The sequence below is a fragment of the Argiope bruennichi genome, chromosome 6 (genome assembly GCF_947563725.1).
Source record: "Argiope bruennichi chromosome 6, qqArgBrue1.1, whole genome shotgun sequence".
Classification (NCBI taxonomy): Eukaryota; Metazoa; Arthropoda; class Arachnida; order Araneae; family Araneidae; genus Argiope; species Argiope bruennichi.
The window spans coordinates 100,776,233-100,797,439 of NC_079156.1; the positions used below are offsets into that span (position 1 = coordinate 100,776,233).

General features: G+C 30.5%; 1 protein-coding gene across 1 annotated transcript in view; it reads right to left on the minus strand.

Annotated features, from left to right (window-relative positions):
• Positions 1 to 21,207, minus strand: part of LOC129972631 (epoxide hydrolase 1-like) — a 28,515-nt gene that overhangs the window by 5,556 nt on the left and 1,752 nt on the right. Inside the window, exons 2-6 of the mRNA XM_056086840.1 lie at positions 17,108 to 17,377; positions 16,695 to 17,002; positions 14,281 to 14,449; positions 10,376 to 10,508; positions 7,612 to 7,814 (exon numbers count right to left, since the gene is read on the minus strand). Coding sequence (XP_055942815.1) covers positions 7,612 to 7,814; positions 10,376 to 10,508; positions 14,281 to 14,449; positions 16,695 to 17,002; positions 17,108 to 17,327 — 1,033 coding nt within the window. The 5' untranslated portion in view covers positions 17,328 to 17,377. The remainder of the gene's footprint in view (positions 1 to 7,611; positions 7,815 to 10,375; positions 10,509 to 14,280; positions 14,450 to 16,694; positions 17,003 to 17,107; positions 17,378 to 21,207) is intronic.

The window sequence follows — 21,207 nt, forward strand, 5'->3', positions numbered from 1 at the left end:
TCCTTTATTGTGAATTTCTCGAATAATTTCTCTTTGTAATGCTTCTGGGACTATGAGCAATTCTCTACCATCATCGTATTTGTATAAAACTCCATTTCTCACAATGTGTTCACCGTCTTCTTGTTTATCTATCAAAGCTTTCAATTTCTTAAGGAATTCGTCCTGATTTTGAGCATTGGCTATTTTAGTGGTCACTTCACTATATGAACGAGTAACAACAAGTACTGCGTTTCGACTAAGAGAATCTACGTGTGCCATTTGTTTTCCTGATCTGTGAACAATTTGGTAATCAAATTCCTCTAATTGTAAAGCCCATCTTGCAACTTTTGGTGTAAGATCTCTTTTACTCATAGTTTGTTGAAAAGCGGAACAATCAGTCACAATTTTAAACTTAGAACCCAGTAAATAATGTCTAAATTTTTTTAACGCTTCGATTACAGCCAAAACTTCTAATTCATAGCTACTATATTTTTCTTGTTGTGGGGATGTTTTTCGACTAAAATAATGAATAGGATAAAACTTATTGTCGGTTCCCTGTTGCAGCAGCACTGCTCCGAATCCCTGACTGCTAGCATCTGTATGGAGTTCTAAAACTGATCCCTGTTGATAGAGATGCAAAATTGGCTCCTGAGTTAAAATATCTTTGAGTTTTTGAAAAGCTTCCTTTTGTTCAGATTCAAACTTAAATGCAATGTCTTTTCTTAGTAGATCACTAAGCTGTTTTGCGATTTTTGAATAGTGGGGTATGAATTTCCGAAAATAACTAGTAAGGCCTAAAAAGCTTTGTACTTGTTTAACAGTTTGTGGTTGTGGAAATTTTTGTACAGCTACTGTTTTAGATACAGAGGGCTGTATAGTTCCGTTTTGGATTCTATAGCCTAAAAATTCTATTTGTGGTTTTAAAAACTGACACTTCTTAAAATTAAACTCCAAACCGTACTCTGATGCAACCTGTAGAACACGTTGTAATTTTTCTAGCCCTTCTTCCTCGGTTTTGGATGGTATAATAATGTCGTCCATATAAATCAGTACAGTTCCATCTAGCATCAAATTCCTAAATATCACATTAATGTAACGCTGAAATACACTCGGACTATTGGAAAGTCCAAATGGTACTTTAAGAAATTCCCACTGCCCATGATGTGTTACAAAAGACGTAAATTTTGTGCTATCTTTCTCTACGTCTACATGAAAAAATCCGTTTTTCAAGTCCAAAGTAGTAAATAATTTTGATTGCTCAAGTTTGTCGAGCAAATCTTCTATGAGGGGTAAAGGGTACCGATCTTTAATCATCTTTTTATTTAGCTTACGATAATCAATGCATAACCTATAACTGTCATCCTTCTTCTTGGATAAAACCACAGGTGAAGAGTAACTTGAGCAACTAGGTTTTATTATCCCTTCCTGTAACCATTTATCAATCTGAGTTTCAACGAATTTTTGTTCTTTAAAAGGCAACCTTCGAGGGTTATGACTAATCGGAATATCATCGCTCAATATTATTTTCATTTGCAACTCCGTACTTTTTATTTTGTTTGGCGAATACTTATTTAATAGACGATTTATTTCCTGTCTCAACGGTTTTTTTACATGACTCATGTCGATTTCATCATAGTTTATCGAATCCGCTAAATGAATGAAGTATGGGAGAGGATGTGTATTTATTTTATTGCAAGTCTCAGCAACAATAGGTGCCTGACTGTCTCTTTTCAGCTCCGAGGAACGTAGTGATACGACCTTGACCTCATTTCTCACCAGCCGGGTGTAATTTATTTGGGCTCTTTTTTCATGAATGATTATTTGATTTTCTTGGAATGAAAAGCTTAGGTTATTTAATACGTCCATGCCAATGATTATTTCGTTCGGCATTTTTTCTAACACATACAGATTAGTTGATATTACATATTCATCAATTAATATATCACAATAAAAAAAACCTAGAGGAGTAATGATATCTCCACTTATACCAGCTAATTTCACATTATCAGTCGTTAAATTAGGTTTACGAATTTTCAAATAAAAATCATAATTAATCATAGTAATATCACTTCCAGTATCAATTAATGCATCACAATTTACACCATTTATTTCAACATTTTTACTAAGCTTATTTACAGTTTTTGGAGAGTTACGAGTATATACTTTATTAGAGAGAGACACTTTAAAATCTCTTTGCGGGCAGTTACTGGCTTTGTGGCCAAAGTTACCACATTGGAAACATTTCAAGCCTTTGTTTTTAAACTTGCAATTAAATGATTTATGGCCAGTCTCATTACAATTAAAACATTTATTATTACTCTTGTTATAGTAATTATCATCAGCATAATTCTTTTGAGCACGAACGAACGGCAATGGTGAATTTTTAGCTTCTTTCGCGATATCAAATTTACTTCTGTTTTCGGAAACACGCCAATTTCTGTTTGTTTCCTTTTTAAGGTGACTTCGTGCAGCTTCATATTCGTCCAGTTTATTAACCAAATCTTCTACTTTCTTTATTTTGGGCAAATCGTCGAGGAAATGATCGCGTACGTCATTTGGTATTTTACTCTTTAACTGGTCAACGACCATTAGCTGCTTTAAATCTTCAAAATCGGTTATTTCTAAACAATTTATCCATTCCTCAAAAAAGTTATTCAGTTCAAAACCGAAATCCCGCCATGAAGAAGAAGAATCTCGTTTGTGAGTAAAGAACTTCTGTCTGAGTTGTTCGGAAGTTAATTTAAATCTTTTAAGCAAGAGTTTTTTTTATGTAATCATAGTCATTAGCTGATGGATCAGGTTCGCGAGCAATTAAGTTGACTATATCCAATGGTAATAACCCGAGTAAATAAGAAATCCAGTTTTCTTTTGCAATGTTAGCCCTACTTATTTGTTTCTGAAATAACGAAAGGTAAACACTTATGTCTCCGCTATTATCATAATTCTTTAGCAATTTTAATATATCAGTCTTAGGCATATCTGATACAGTTAAAGTATTTTCTCTACTTTTTAACTCAAGTTCTAACTTTTTCAAAGTATATTCACGCTTATTCTTTTCGGCTTCGGCTTTGGCCTTTTCAGCATCTAACCTTTCGCGCTCCTGAGTGATAGTTAAAAGTAAGTCTTTTACGAACTCTTCGTCATAGTCTTTCGACTCTGTTATCATTGTAACTAACTGTCGCACTTTGGCATCCTGTGGTGCCGTTAGTTCTAATTCGTCTACTAAAGTTAGTAAGTCGCTCTTTCGTGCTCGTGTAAGAAATGCCATACTTGAGAATAAATCAAAATTGTACTCACAATTTCTTCAACGTCGATCCACACTGCGTCAGTCCACAAGGAGTTGGTATCCAAAAGGTTTATTGTAGCACGTCAAATTTCACTCCTGTTTGGCTCTTCTTTCGTCTATGTGCCGGTCTTCATTAATATCTCGGCCGAACCCCCATATTTGTAGGACTCAGAAATCACTACCATTTTAGAACGCACATTTAATTACATTTAGGACGATTAGGACATTTAGGATATATATACATTAACATAAAAGAATTGAACATTCAGTAGATTTCGTCGAATACGTCGCGTCACGTCTCGTCTTTACTCTCGTCCAGATCCGTCTGATCTGACACGTCTTTACTCTCGTCCAGATCCGTCTGATTTGCTCTCCGTCTAACCAGCGTCAACTCCGTCTAACAACCAGCAGATGGCGCTCGTCACTACACACACACACACATATATATATATATATATATATATATATATATATATATATATATATATATATATATATATATATATATATATATATATATATATATATATATATATATATATATATATATATATATATATATATATATATATATATCGTTGCCCTTCTGAAGGTCAACACATGTATTGAATTGACACGTGGTCGGAAATCCCATGTTATATAAGACTAGTGATCATTTGTTTCGGTCCCTTTTGCTCTTTCTTACTTCTGCTTTTGTGGCGCACTGCGCCTTCTTGTAAATAATCATGCCTGTCCAGGAAGAGTATAAAACGAAAATTAAAAATACGAAGTCTCTTCAACTGACAAATCAAATTTCTGATTAATCAAATTTCTGAGGTTTTCGTTCATTAACTTCAGAGTTTCAATAAAATGCCATCTTACAAAAAATATTTTAATACCATTTTACCAATGTTACTAAATTTGTTCATGCGCAATATTTTCTTCAATTGTTAGTAATTCGATTACAATTAAACGGTGAAGATTTTGAACAATGGTAATAGAGTATTGTGATCTACTCTATCACTGTTTTTTGAAATTTCTGTTTCATCTTTTGAAAAAAAAAAATATATGTTAAAATATTTATTTAATGGCTCTAAACAGAATTTAGCCGGCGTCCTGGCATAAGGGTCGCGCGTCTTCCAAGTGATCTGGGCGTCCCAGGTTCGGGTATGGTTGTTCTTGATCTGTTCTTTCTGTGAGATCTGTGAATGTGCCCCCCAGTAAAAAGGGGATGTGCAAGCGAATGTGTTGCGTGAGTAGCTAAGACGCACTCTTGGCTCTAGTTGGCGCTACTAAAAAACAAGAGAGGCACCCTCGGCTTAAAATAACTGATTTCGTCAGCGAGCTTGTCCATGGCGAGATTAGAAACAACAACAAGAAACAGAATTTAAAGAAAGAATTGATATATCTTTCTTTTTTAAGCGGCTTTCAAGTTACAAGTGGTCAAGGCTCAAGAACAAGGAATCATGAGGACTGATTTAGCAAAATGTGTATTGCAATAATGCATGCATAATTAGTTTTTCTGTTAGAAATATTACACATTAACCTTTAAATTTCAAGCAATATTGGGTATATCAACTAGTAAATAAATAGTTTTTAAGAGCCATGTTGCACTCAAAGAAAATACAAGTAATTAAAGGCTCAATGGATTTAGCCAAAATCATTTAAAAATTGTCTTTTAAAAAATAAATTTTGATCTTACTATATGTTTATTCTTGCCGTAGATTTCGAACTTTGAAACGGTAAGATGATTTACCTCTAGAAGATACAGAAAAAAAAATTTATGTTGAGGTATTAGAGTAAAATGCTATTCAAGTAGTGGAAGACGAAGTGTCAAACTTTAAGGGTAGCTCCATTATCAGCACAAGCTTTTCCACCAATGATCTTCGGTTTTATAACAATTACTGCATCACTTGGGTACTGTAAATTATCATCATAGCGCCATCTGGTGAGCATATTTGGAACTAATTTTCATTTATTGAATGTTTATGTATATCTTTATTAAATCATCTCTACATAATTTTATATCTTTCTTCTGAATTGTTAAGCCATAAGTAACTTTGAATAAGGGAATTTTATGAACTCTGCTGATACTGAAGAATACAATTATGTTTCTAATAATTTTGTATTTAGGGGAATAACAAATAGTACGGATCATCTCATGAAAATTTTATATAAATAATAGATAGATCAAAGAAAAGATCATAATAGATCAAATCATTTTTAACATGTTTTTTCTCGTAGATCATATTAAACATATTTGCTTAAACTATATGAAATACATGGCAACTAATTTTTATGGCGATAATTTACAAAATTTTAAATATTACGGGATGTGGGGACCTTATTAAAAAATGCAAGTCTCAAGTGAAAACATATTTTTCTTTTACTGCAAATGGATATGTTTTGGTTTGAAGCCAAATTACGATATTGGAAATAAATTTTCTAACATTTTCATTGTTATCCAATTAATTATTTAATTTAGTAATCATATTTACTATATAATCAGAGTTTAAAACAAACTTCCAGCACATTTTCAATTTTTTTATTTGCCTATCGAATCATACATAACACATCAAATAACAAATCAAATGCTGATTGCCAGCATGAAAATTTTCATTGGTTATTTGTGTTTGTTTATTAAATTTACTGAGCAAATTTAAATGTCTAGTAAAATTGTATGAAACTTTTAGAAATTCTAATTCAGATAAAAATATTAAACTTTAATCAAATTACTGAAATGTTCTTTCTTTGTGCTTTATGTCTCTATTCAAGAGTTATCATTAAATATACACTCTGACGTTTCTTATCTGTCAGGTGACTAGTGAAAACTCGCTTTTATTCTTTTTTTGAAATGACCAATTAGAATAACATCGCTTTCTAAGAATGATTTAGGGATTCTTATCCGTCATATGACTATTAAAAATAACTTTTATTCTTTTGTCTAATGTATAATTAGACCAATCTTTATTAATGGCTTAAAGCAGTATTTGTTGCAATTACAATAATATTTCGGATATTTTATTTCCACATTAACTTCATGGCCTACCCAAACAATGTATTTTCGAAATAGTTCATTATGTTGAAAATATATTTAAATCTTGGAAAGTAATATTGTAAAATATTGTTATACAACACTGAAACTGTGTAAAATATAAAACGTCTGTTATGTTGATCAATATTGGGTTTCTATATTGTACATTAAAATTCTAAATATAGCACAACATAGTTTTCCCGGCATTCAACAATTTAGTTCTCTTCACAGATCTTCGAGTTCCTTCGGAACTTTTCTTTACGGGCTTTATAGGCTTTTATGGATTATATGAGAAAACTTAATTTCATTTATATAGCTCATATTATTCGTTCTTGTCATGGTTCATACTAACCGACTTACACTGAAAATGAAAGCACAGTGACAACTAAGGTCAACTAAAGAAAGCAAGATTAAATTTTCATTATATAATCTAGATAAATGAGCTAAATAATAGCATTCATAATTTATTCTTATTAAAATAAGTTTTAAGAGTCGTCATAATTTATACGATGTCGACTCTGAAAAGTTCATGAATAAAGAAAATAAACTGGAGAATGGTCGGAAGTTCATATTAAAAACTTATACTAATGTTTGATACTAATACTAATGTTTTGATTATACTAATACTAATGTTTTGATACTATACTAACTTATACTAATGTTTTGATTATACTAATACTATTGTTTTGATTATACTAATACCAATGTTTTGATACTGTACTAACTTATACTAATGTTTTGATTATACTAATACTAATGTTTTGATTATACTAATACTAATGTTTTGATACTATACTAACTTATACTAATGTTTTGATACTATACTAACTTATACTAATGTTTTGATTATACTAATACTAATGTTTTGATACTGTACTAACTTATACTAATGTTTTGATTATACTAATACTAATGTTTTGATACTATACTAACTTATACTAATGTTTTGATACTATACTAATACTAATGTTTTGATACTAATTTTTGACTGCTTTACATTAAATTGGCTTTTACGTATTCACAAATGATAGTAATGCTAGATAGTTGCCTAGCCTGACTTTATCACATATTTTTCAATAAATATCGTACTGAAGTTCACATGACACAAGTTAATTATATCAACCATCTGTCTGCACATAGTAGATTGATATTAGTGTTTGACGTCTATCCACTAAGCATTAAAATAGGCTACTATCTATTATTAACAAGCCAAAGTAACACTAGAAATTGCCCGACCTTCCCATAAGTTTTTTTAGTAAATATCCTTTGCAAATTTTTATTCCTTAGTAATTTCATTGAAAAGAAATGGTAACTTTAATGAATTAAGACTCACCTAAAGTATCGGGTTTTGTACACTGCATGTGCAAGAATCCGGTTTCTTGAAGCAACGTTCGCAATTTCTTTTTCAAAGGGAAGAGGATATCGTGTTCAGCTGAATTGATGAAAATTGGGCATATGGATACGACCAATGTTTTGATGAATGAATCTAAAAGATTCGGTAGAGCGAAGCACATGTTTACATGCATGCCTTTTACACTAAAAAAATATAGAAATTTTCGTTAATCATGTATAGATGATGGCATTGGATAATAATATGGACAATTCGATATTTTTAAATATAAAAAGAATTGAGAATATTTTCCTTTTTGAGTAAGGATGTATTTCACAATTCGAGGTCAAATAATGATTTTGATTTGATGTAGGCAAAAGAGTTCTCGATTAATATATAAGAAACATTCAAAGTCAGTCTTCTATTTTCAGTTTCTCTGTGTTTAATTTATTTTTTCGTGTGTTAAATTTATAAATGGAAAATGTTATATTTGTTTAGAAAATCTAGAATTATTGATAAGCCATCATATCCAAAAACTCAATGAGTCTGAAGAAACAAGTTTATGAATAATGTTTATTTGGCATTTAAGGCCGTAATACTTCTAAAACGTGAAGAATTAGAAAAATGGGAGTAATTAAATATTCGTTTCATCGAAAACTGAAGAATGGTATCAAATTTCGAATCAAACTCGTCTATGGGAAGTTTGTCTGTTTATCCAATTGTATTATTCAATTCAATTAATCAATTATATTATTATTATTCAATTACCTGAAGGAGCGTCAACTGAAAATCGGAGTTTGCTATATAGATAAAACTGAGTGTATGGTTTTATCGTTCGACTTTTAGATCCATCGACTGATTGATTGTCTGACAGTCCTTTCTTCTCGCGTGCATATAAGTTAAATAACACGAAAATGCAAGAGGCTGAATTAAAAAAAAAATTAGAAGAAGATTTTTGAACCAAATTGATAGGATTTTGACAAATGTTTTACTCGACCAATTCTCGACAGTGTCTAAAATGCATGTTGAATTCTCTTCACTATGAGACCAATACTTAAAATATAAAAAAAGTCTTCAAAGAATGCAATACACATGGGTAATGGCTTTTGGTCTCCAAACTGTTGGCGCAAGTTTGGTGGTAGCTGCATTAATTTTTGATCTCCAAACTGTCGCTGCAAATTGACGGTATCTGCATTAATTTTTGATCTCTATATTGAATGGTGCAAATTGGCGGTATCTGCACTAATATTTAGTCTCATAATTGATTAATGCCAGTTTCGTGGTATCTGCATTAATTTTTGGTCTCCAAGCTGATTGGTGTTAATTCAGAGGTATCTGCATTAATTTTGGTCACCAAGCTGATTGGTGCAAGTTTGGCATTATCTTCATTAAATTTGGTTTCAAAACTGACAGACGGAAGTTTAGAGGTATCTGCACTAATTCCCGTAGTCGACAGGATCATGCTATCCATTATAAGATGACATTTTATTATAATAGTTATTTCTTTATGATTTCAACAGTTTTTAAATATTATTTTTAAATTCAGACGCAAGACACAACAACTTGCGCAGAAATTACTGTATCTCAATGTGCATATATGGGAATATAATAACCAATCAGTGGAAGTGGTGCCTCCGAAATTTTCCCGTATTCTTCCTGCCTTCCCCCTCCCTCTCCTCCTTATCCCGTATAAATATATTTTTTAGTTATCTCATACATATATGAGAATTTACAAATAGACAGGCGGTCAACTCTTTGAAGGATTTGAATCAAGATTTTATATAGATTTACTTTTTAACTGAATCCCATATTTCAATTATCTTAGATATTGTGTTTACATGTATGCGAAAATACCAATAACAGACAGTTAGTCCTTGCCGGATATGATTCGAAATTTATTGATTAGCGTCTTTTTACTATAGACTCAAATAATGCAAATTTTGGAAAGGTACTGCCGGATGGATTCAGTTACAAATTTAACCTATAATATAATAGACTACTTACATAATTCACAAACATGTTTGTACATTACTTAATTTTTGTATAGGATTTGAATGTTAGTGAGTATTTAAATCATATTTATTGAGTTCAAATGTGCAATAATTCAAAATATACTCAACATGCGCCTTATATGGTCATAAAAAATACCTTTTGACAAGAATTTGATGAAAATTGATAAACATTTTGAAGCGACTTTGTACTAGTAACAATATTTTTTCTTTTTGCACTGCATATATTCAAATAAAAATTATGAATAGTTTCTAAAACAATCTCATGAAAATATGATAAAAATCATCTAAGAACACAATAAAATTAATTTAAAAAATTTAAAACGTAATTTTATTACTGTATTAAAAAGTGCCTAATATTTAAAATATTTCTTTATTTTAATCTTTAATATATAATTCACTGTTATGAAATTTCTTATGATTATAAATATCACAAAATTATGAAATTAAATTTTTAACGAATTTAAAGCCAATAACGGTTTTTGGAACTGAAAAAAAAATTGAATTAAAATTAATAAAGAAATTACTCGTAAAATAAATTAATATCGAATCCTCTCATAGTGACCAAAAACACGAAAATGTAGAAAATTTCAAAATTTTGTAAAGTGTTGAAAAAATTGGTTACAAAATTCCCTGTTTGCAAAAATGAAATAAGTCAAACAGAAAGATAGAAACCATATAACTTTTCTGGTTTTCATAATTATACATCAATGAAGAGTTAACTCAATGTTTCTATGTAATAATAATAAAATTCTTACTTGTATGGATAATAACGTGCCATCAGAGAAGCAGTAAGTGCTCCCCAACCATAGCCATGGACGTAGAATTCTTTATATCCTAATCTATCCATCAGAGCCAGCAGAATTTGAGACAAGTTTATTGCTTGAAAATCTATAAAGAAGGAATAATTATAAGCGATTTTCTATCAAATAGGATAAATAATTATAAAGTAGGTCATAAATTTATTTATTCTTAATAAGTTAAATTTTTATCTCATGATCTGATTTTCATCCAAAAATATTGTCGTTTTCACAAAAATGGAGAAAAAAATATAAAAAATGAATGATAAATTTCTAGAGAATAAATGTACAAATTTGCTTAACAATCCTTCATGATAAATTTTAAAAGTAACTTCTCAACTTCTAGAAGTTTAGTGAATGTGGAAACCTGAATCTTTCCTTTATTAATAACTTAACTATTCTCTTATACAAATAATTTAATCCTTTCCTACTAATCCAGTCCAACCAGCGAGCAAATTCTACACTTGTGGACCGGTTTTAATTTTAAGCGAGGGATGCAGGATATAAAGTGATGAGGCCCATGGTGATAACTCATTTTACATCCTGCACCTCTGGTTTGAAATAGAAACTAAGCTTCCAGTAAATAATTAGAACTGCCGGTTGGAGTGGGTAAGTAGTAAAAGGGTTTAATGTAATAAACATTAAGCTGAAAATAAAAAAAATAATCAAGTAATTATTGTACATAAATAATAATATGATCTTAAATTAGAAGAAAAGCGCATTATATAATACCATTAAAAACGAAAGGAAATTAGAAGAAAAGCGCATTATAAAAATTAATACCATTAAAAACGTAATTTTCAGTATATATATATATATATATATATATATATATATATATATATATATATATATATATATATATATATATATATTACTGAAAATTACGTTTTTAATGGTATTAATTTTTATAAACAAGTTAAGGGCATTCCAATGGGAACAGCTTTCTCAAGTGCTTTAGCTAATATTTTCCTACTTTACTATGAGAAAAAATAATTACATATAATTTAATAAACGGGTGGAGGTATATTGAAGATCTACTTTTGATAAACTTCGACAATACTAATATTGTTACTAATTGCTATCCAAAACATTTAATTCTAGCAGAAACAAATAAAAATCAATTTGAGGCTACCTTTCTGGATTTAAAAATCAAAATTGCTAATGATAAAACAAGAGTGGGTATCTACGATAAAAGGGGTGAATTCAATTTTAAAATAACAAAACTATGTAACTATCATTCCAATATAAACTCTAATTTTTTTTAAAATCTAATTTTCTCACAAGTTAACAGGATCAAAAGGGTTTGCAATAATAAAAATTCCTATATTGAAGCATCAAATAACCTCATTAAAATGTAATTAAAAATGAATTTCGTAGAAATTACTGTAATGTCAACTTTTTAATTAAACAAGGTATGGTTTGGGATTAATCCTTTACCTAAAATAAAAATAGAACTTTCCTTGCATATTAGATAACTCAATAGATGTCGCTGTGAGCCTACAATTATTTTTTTACCTTAAATACGTTAGCTTTGTGTTTTAAAAAGCGGAAATCACAATCGTTAGCTTAAAATTTCCTTGCCTGCTGCTGGTATGTGCTTTTCCTTTTGTTTCTTTAATGGTTTAAGTGTTATTTTGTGGTATTTTTGTTTTTATTTTTATTTTTCTTATTGTATTTTCACTTATTAGTGGTTATTTTCTTCTAATTTGTTGTTTTGTATTTTCCTTTCTGCTAAAATGGTGTACCTCTTGGGCCTAATTTCAGGGGATTTTCGGGTCACGAAGAATCATTATTAGACTTTCTTGTCTGCATTCCTGTGACCCTTGAAAAAGTCTTCAGGCTGGATTCTTTTTTTATTTGGTTTAATTTTTATTTATTTTATTTGATTTTCCTATTAACTTGATATCAATATTTTTGTCTCAATTCATCTGTGTTTTAAAAGTAGCTGCATTTGCGCTCTCTAAATACTATGGTGCTTTTCCTGTTCCTTTTTTTGGTGTTTTAGTTTGAATAAAAAATAATTTTATTTGTGATTCCAAAACTATTTAGTTTCGTTTTCAAAATATTTCTAACTTTTTTCTTTTTAGATAACATATACTGAAATCAAAAATATATTCAGTACTGTTGACTCTTTCATTTCTAAGATCGTTCGAGTTCTAGTACCCTTGAATACCGGAATATCTAAATTTTTCGTTCGAAGATCAAGAAAAATTTCCGTCAGCCCCTTAAAAACGCAATTACAGCCGGTGTTCTTAAAAAGAGAACTCTGCATAGCTGTTGGTTATTAAAGAAATGTATGCTCGGACATTCTTTGAGAATTTTCAGAAAACCTCCTTCTACACTAGAACCATCTGACGACGAACAAATCGCGCACCACGAAGGCAAAGCACATGCCACAATCACATTCAATGAAAGGGGAGGAAGTTTCATGGCGATACCACCTTCTACACTAGAACCATCTGGCGACCGTTTCGAACGAACAAATCGCTCACCACGAATGCAAAGCACATGCCACAATCACATTTAATGAAAGGGGGAGGAAGTTTCATGGCGATACCACCTTCTACACTAGAACCATCTGGCGACCGTTTCGAACGAACAAATCGCTCACCACGAATGCAAAGCACATGCCACAATCACATTTAATGAAAGGGGAGGAAGTTTCATGGCGATACCACCTTCTACACTAGAACCATCTGGCGACCGTTTCGAACGAACAAATCGCTCACCACGAATGCAAAGCACATGCCACAATCACATTTAATGAAAGGTGGAGGAAGTTTCGTGACTATAACCAGTCATCCTTCGTAGTTTCGTTGAACTGACATTAGGACCTTTCAGCGTTGGTTGAGTTGATTGAGAGTTTTAAAATTTTCAGTGAATATTAACAACTTGATTTGGAACAATTCATGTTGGTGACTTGCAGTTATTTATAATAAACCAAAGCAACTTAATTTTTTATGCACGTAATAAGCACAATATAATCTATATAAATTTTATAAATAAGAGTGTATATTAATAGTGCATAATAGCATTCGTAGATGAGCAATCCCTCCTCAAAAGTTTCATTTCGTAATTTTTATTTTACATCGCACCGACGATCAGCTGCATTGACAAAAATAATGAAAGATAGAGCGATTCTATTCTGCATATTTTCTTTTATTCTATACCCTTAGTACCTATTAACACAATAAGAAATGAACGGAATTTTTCTCTGTAGTTTCTAAATGTCGAGAATACAGCTAGACTATATCTAAAAAAACAAATAAGCTTGCTAAAGCACTGCTTCATTTGAATTCAGACCACTATCTGTCATACATATTATGTATGACAAATAGTGGTATGATAGTTACAAAATATTATCACCAATGGTGATTTCGGAGACAAAACAAACATTTACAAAAGTGTTCTCGTGGAAGAGAATTATTTGAATAGGGTTGCCAAAACTTTCCAGTTAAACAAGGATAATAACACATTGACTACTCCGACTCATCCAGACTTACACGGTGAAATCTGAATGATTGTAATGTCATGACAGCACTGGTGAGAACTAAGGCTGAGTCCTAAGAACCATCACCGGTCATGATACAACCCTTCCAATGAGAAGCACATCCCATCATCGGTAGAAAACAGTCGACTCCACACCATTTCTGCACCAACACGGGTGGCGAGAACCAATTACCATACCAGAAGCTTCTCATCTTCAGATCTGAGATGCTCCCCGCTGGGTTAGTTAGACAAAGATAAATAAAATTTTACTCCAAGTTCTCGAATTATTAAATTTATCTTTGCATACTGAGATAAGGAAATACTATAATTTTTTCTAACAACATTAAAATATAATATTTGAAATAACATACCTGTTTGAAGCGGTGCTTCAGAAAATCCACAACCTGGAAGAGAAGGGCATACAATTTCAAAAACGAATTCCTGGTTCAAGCAGGAGGCTTGTAAGATAGGTATAACCTTATGGAAATCTGCAAAGGATCCAGGCCAGTTGTGGATGAGAAGAAGAGGAATCAGTTTTACCTGCAAACGTTTTATGTTAATAGTCAGATACAATACGTATGCAGAAATTTTTATTCATATGTTTCTCCAGTTTGAAATCAGAACTCTTCCTAAAAATTGCTAGGGACTCTGGTTGTACCAACACAATTTTATGCTTTCTAATGGGCTGGTACAATTTATTACCAGTAGAAATTTAGAATAGCACTCATTACTAACTATATTTCCTCGAATCTAAAACATCTAGATGATTATTTTTCCTATAGTCTTTTTAATTGCAACAATTGTGATGGGTAGGTAAATTGCTAATGACAGAAGTGTTCGATGGACAGTCGAAAGATACCAAAGATGTCATCAATTTATTGAAAAGGAGAGAAATACATTTCTATTTATTTGTCAAAATAACCTTCTAAGAGGATGTTTGTTTTCTTTAGTTCATATGTTATAGCTAATATTTTTCAAGTATAAGATGGCCATAAAAGAAAGTGAGGCATTAAGAACTAGATTATCTAAAAAAATCTGTTCATCCAAATATCATCTGTTTCGGTCTACGTACTATTTTAACCAGAGTAGTTCGATTTATTTAGAAAATGTTTCAAGATTCTTCACTGATTCCAATATGATGTTGAAACTGCAACGAGTCAACTAGATGATAAAAATCATAATTTTCGATATAACTTTGAATGATCTAACAACACTCGGCTAGTTGTGATGTTTTGCTCGTGATTTAAGAGACAAGGGAAAAAATTGCTGCAATTGCTTTTGTTTGCAGATTGTCAACCAAAATTCTGTGAAACCGACTTTCTCTAACCCCAAGATCCTCAGCAATCTATAGAAATGATTTACATAAAATAAAATTTTTTGAAGAAAATATGATTTATGTAATTCTTTCAAAGAATTGACTAGACCAGCTACGTGTATTGTATCATACTGTATATAACAAGTTTCAAGTTTTGACATCAACTACAATGTGATGCTATTCATACAGTTGGTATAGTTAATTTTTTGAATGAATTACAGAAGTCATATTTCCTTCAACAAATTTTATTTTCTACAAATCATTTCCATAGATTGCTGAGGATCCTTTTTTTAGTTTATATCAAGTAAAACCCTACAGTCAGAATTTTAAATAGACCATATATGATTAGATTTCGCTGAATAGGCTTTTTTTGCAACAGAACTCAAAATACCTAACTTTATTTTATGGCCACTCTGCATATCGAATAAGGTGATCAGTTTTTTTTCCAGTTTGTCTTTAAATTGATATTTTACCGTATAAGAAATAAATTTATTACGTTTTTACTAACTTTTGAAGATAGTTTCGAATTATTTTTAAATCATTGATACGATCTTTAAGCTATTAATAATATATCAATGGACTTTTGATGCCATTAATATAATAAATGATCAAACGATTCAAAATCAGTTTCTTCCATTGTTTAACAACTTTATTTCCCTTACTGCTTTTAAGCACGAAAGAAATCACTTAGGTAACCGACTACGTTCGAAGGAATATTTTTCAACAATTGGATTTTTTTAAAACTATTTATGGGTTTTAGATGTATTGTCAATTATAAACACTATAAATACAAAAAAATTATTTTGAAATATAATGTATTTTGAGAAATAGGAAAATTTGTAGTACATTTTAATGAAATTTAACCAAAACGGTTAACACTCTACACAAAATTGTAATGCAGCAATCTTATTTTTCTTTGTACACAAATTATAGAATATAATGATGAATGAAATGAACCAAAATCTAAGAAACATTTTGAGATGCAAAGAAATTATGGGTAAAAATGTACGTATATATACATTTTTTCCATAAATTTACAACTTAATTTTTCTAAAAACACCTATAAATGAAAAAGTATTTCACCAACAATAAAACTTTTGGTTCATTTCATTGCCCACAGTATTTAAAACACACGCTGAAATTTTTATGTAAATACCTCTATTAGGTTTTTAGATATCATGTTAACGGTGGATAATTTTTATGAAAATTAATGTTTAAGAAAATTGAAGTTAAATAATTTTTTAGCTAAAATTGTTTTTTAAATTCTCCTAGGTGATAGGTCGGACCTTCCTTTTCCTAGAAAATACTATTTTGGAAAGAGGAAAGCCTGAACTACAAGAAATAATAAAAAAAGAATTCGCCAATGTGGTCGATAACCAGCGTTTTCAATGTAGTCGGAAACCTAACAATTCATTTAAACGAATGCTGTAGCGGGCAAATCTAATGTTTTATACTGCAATGCTGACTTACCTTTGTATCATGCCTCTGATTAACTTTAAAATGTAGAAAATGTATATCAATATTTTCGATTCTTGTTTTAAACTGCGGGCATTTGTTCAGTTCTTGTTCCTGCTTTCTCCAATCGAACTCAGTCTTCCAATAATCTATAAATTTTTTCAGGTGTACTGTGCTTAATCCATTATTAAAATTGGAGTTTGTTGAAGAAGCACTAAATCGAGTTGTTTCTAGTCTTGATTTCAAGTCATCCAAAACGGAATCCAGGACACTGATTTTGAAAGGACGAATACTGGAAAGTTTTGCATCTTCATCTTTGCATTCTAAAAATATAAAAGCAAAGTGTTTCAAAGTTAATGCACCTTCTCTATGTTAAATGAATAACTTATACTTTTTTAGTCCAATTTTGCAGGGGGGAGGAACCTTACCTTCATTAGAATTTTTTCTTTTCCAAACTTTTCTGTATAAATCCTTCGCTTTATCGTTCTTCCGAAATAACATCATGATTAGATTTATAATAAACGCATCGGCAAGAAACTTCGTTGCTTTGTAGATTCTCTTTAAATTTCGGAATATCCGAAAAATGGAGGTTGGTAGAATGTACTCCACAATGTCTTCAAAACTCAAGTAAGTCCTGTTAACCTGCATTTTGTGGAATATTTTATCTTTTTTTCAGTTCTGATGGTTACATTGCATCTCTAAAAGATGAAAGGTGAAAATTTTAAATTACACACATTACAATTTACATCACATTACAATGTAAAGATTACTTAAAGCAATTTCACAAAGATTACAAATAAATTCCTTGTGAATAAGGCAAGAAATGTAAGGAAATAAAATAGAATATAAGATGAAAGATTAAAAAATTGAAATCTGCCATCACAAATTTCAACGTGATATCAATTCGACAGAAAAACATCATGTTCTCACATGATTCATATTTCTCAATCGGCAACATTTAGAAAAGCGATGGTTTTTGACCCTCTCAAAATAATCGAATTCTAAAAAAAAATTTCTTTTTGAGATCAAATTTTTTTTATTATTATTTTTTTATTTTTTTTATGAACTACTAGTTTCAACCGGTTTGAAACAATCACGTGAATCTCAACTTACGCACGCGTTGAAATTTTGAAAAACGATGGTTTTTCACATCTCAAAATCGTTCGCCTCCAATTTTTTTCTCTCGAAAATCTGGTTTATTAACTGTTTTGGAATGATCATGCGACTATTATATAGCGTAATCGTCACCTTTCTGAAAAGCGATGGTTTTTATTTTTACATCTAAAAATTGTTCGACCTCCAAAACTGAAAAATTTAAAATTTCATTAAAAAATTATGCGTGTATATCTATCTATGTGTGTGTGTGTGTGCACGCGTGTGTATTTTTCAATACCTCCCGTCGCTTTTCGTGTTGATTTCCGTTTTCTTCTTTATGCTTCTTCAAGTGATAACTTTTTACGAACTTGCCCTTTATTGGTTGAATTGCAGAATCGGGTACATGGCGGATATTCGCGCAAAGTTGAAACATTTTGTTGGCGATAAGTTGCCAAATGTGACAACCTTCTTAATTATTTTCCAATAACCCTAAAAGCGATAAATCGCGAATTTTCTACTCGTGCATTTTGAGAATAAATATATCTATGTAAAAATATCTATTAAAAATTACATTAATAAAAAAGGATTTTCTACCCAGAAATTGTTCAAATTTTTAAAGTTCAAAATCAGATATGATGTTGGTTGCCCGAAATGTTTTTTCTAAATTTTCGAGTTAATTTAATATTTTTCATGAGCATAAAGTCAACAAAAATCAAGCATCATCTCTACCGAAAAGTAAAAATGAAATGACAAATGACTTTTTTTTTCATTACAGACATAAAACCAGTCATGTTTAAAATGAATACGACGGCGAAATCTTTGCTAATCGCTGGTTTTCCAGTTTGAAGGATTTTGAATAATATTCAAATCTTGTATAGAGGGATGTGCATTTTTTTATATTCAAACTTTCACTCAGTAAAAACTGTAAAAACCTTTAAATTTATCAGTACTCAGTAAAAGCAATTAAAATTTATTGAAGATTCCCTCTTTTTAAAAGTTTTTTTATTTAAATAACATTTTAGAAATTTTTCTAAATACTTTTTTGTTCCGTCGATAATTCTATAAACAAAGTTTTTTTTTATAAAAGAAAATGAATATTCAATGAATCAAATAGGTTTCTACAGAGACAGCAGACAGCAAAAAGCTATACATATACATATATATATATATATATATATATATATATATATATATATATATATATAAACAATCAATGAAAGAAGGCAAAAGAACGTTGAAGAAAAATTAAGAAACTCTGACAGAACAAAGAGAGCTTTGGATAGGAGTGAAGAAAAAAAAAGTCTGTCCAAATCGGTCTGATCGAATTGCAGCTCTAATGTTTCTGAAATTCAAAGAGAGAAAGTCTTGTTTTCAGTCTTCAAATCAATTAATCCATTGTGTTAATAGTTTCCTTTCACTGGTTGCCATAGAATTAGTCTCGACCAGCGTGTCTTTTGCTTGCAATTTATCTTTTCATAGATTTCTTTTTTCCAATTTTGTAGATAATCGAACCGCCATAGTCAAAAGATAAAAGCACAGGGCATTGAACTTTCAAGGTGGAAAAAAAAATAATTTTAAAAAAATCAAATATTTAATTTTAAAAAATAGTTGTAGGGACTGTTGCAGCTCTAAAGTACTAATGGACGAACAATCCTGGTATTCAATCCTTTCTATGTGGCATGCAAAAGAAGTATCAAGAGAGTCTAAGTCATTTCCAATTGGAAGTAATGTCAGAAGTTTTAGACAACCACGTGCATATTCTGTATATAGCTGTCGAATGTGCATCAGTGGCTCCAAACTTGTCTCAGTATTTATATTGAAATGGAGCAACAAATGAATGTTGCTTGTGAGCAAGTGAAATCATATAGAGTAATTATTATGAACGCAAAATAAATGTCAATTTCGCTTCTGCGTTGTGGTCAATATTTTGTTTTTATCATTGTTTGCAAGAGAGTTATTCCACTTGTAATAGATGCTTTAAATAAATTTATTCTTTTAAAATATATTTTATTATCATAGACGAGATTGAAATCTTCTATATTCTTTGAATTATTGAAAGCAAGATTTCATTTATGTTATCTCGTTCATTATGTTTCATTTATGTTTAAGTTCACACAGAACTAAATCTAGAATATATAGTTTATTTATATTATATAAATAGAAAATATATACAGTTCTCATTATGGAGTTCACTCTATCAGAAGATCTTGAAAGAACTACATGACGGAATAACAGCAGTTCTTGCTGCAACAATCTATAAAGCATAATGATTATGATCCGCAGATTTTGGTGAATCATCTCCAATTAAAGCTCATAGATCTGCCTAGTCACTGACTTCCTCACTGAGCTGTTGTGTTCTGTGAGCGACGTTTAATATTTATCTGTTTCACTTAATAATGCATTTTATTCGGAGCATCACCGTCGCTATTATACTTTCAAAACAGGTCCCTTAACAACTACTTTACCATTGGAATATGGACAGTTCGTAAACGTTTGTATTGGTTATATTTGTTTTTAATTAAATCTTGTATGTACAGCATAATGCTCATGATTCTCACAAAATAGTAATTTTAAACATCAGATCACCTAATGCTTGTTGCAAACAGGTATTAGGCTATTAAAATTTGTGTAATTTTAATAACCTAATGCCTGTTTTGCTCATTCTATAAATGATCCCTTCTGAGAGGATTATGTCCAATCACATTATAATGTCACTGAAAATGTCACTGGCCGGATATTCTACCTCGAACATTGTTTCTCGCGATAATTTTATTATATTTGACATATAAACTAAGCTTTTTTACATGATTTCTCATGTAAACTGCGTATAGATAAAGATAGTATATATCTTCTTTAACTTTCAACAATTTCAATTTTAAATGTTTGATGCTTTCGAGTTTGTTTTTATTTCATTGTTATTATGAAGCATATTATTGGAAATTACGCAATAAATATTTCTTTAAAAATTGTTGAAACCAAAAAACATGGCATATTAACCGAAATGGTATTATTAAAAAGATAATGTTTTTCGTTTTAAAATGGCAAAAAACATTTTTTTTTTAAATTATACAGTCAGTAGTTATGCAGAAAAAGCCAAGTGTCTAAGTGTTCTAATTATTTTTTTAAATTTTATGTGGCGCATTTTTCTATTTTTCAAAATATGTTTCTTTCAAATTAGGTAGCTCTAGCTAAATCAATCTATCTTATGATGCATCAACACACACTCATGGAAATGATATTACCCCAATATACGATACCATATCTAGACATTCACAGATATTACATTACCCCAATATGCCAGATTGTATCTAAACAATCATGGATAGATGGGCATCATTATCCCAACATACGACACCATGTCTGGATACTCACGGACATTAGATTATCCCAACTTAAAACACCGTATCTGGATACTCACGAGCATTACATTATC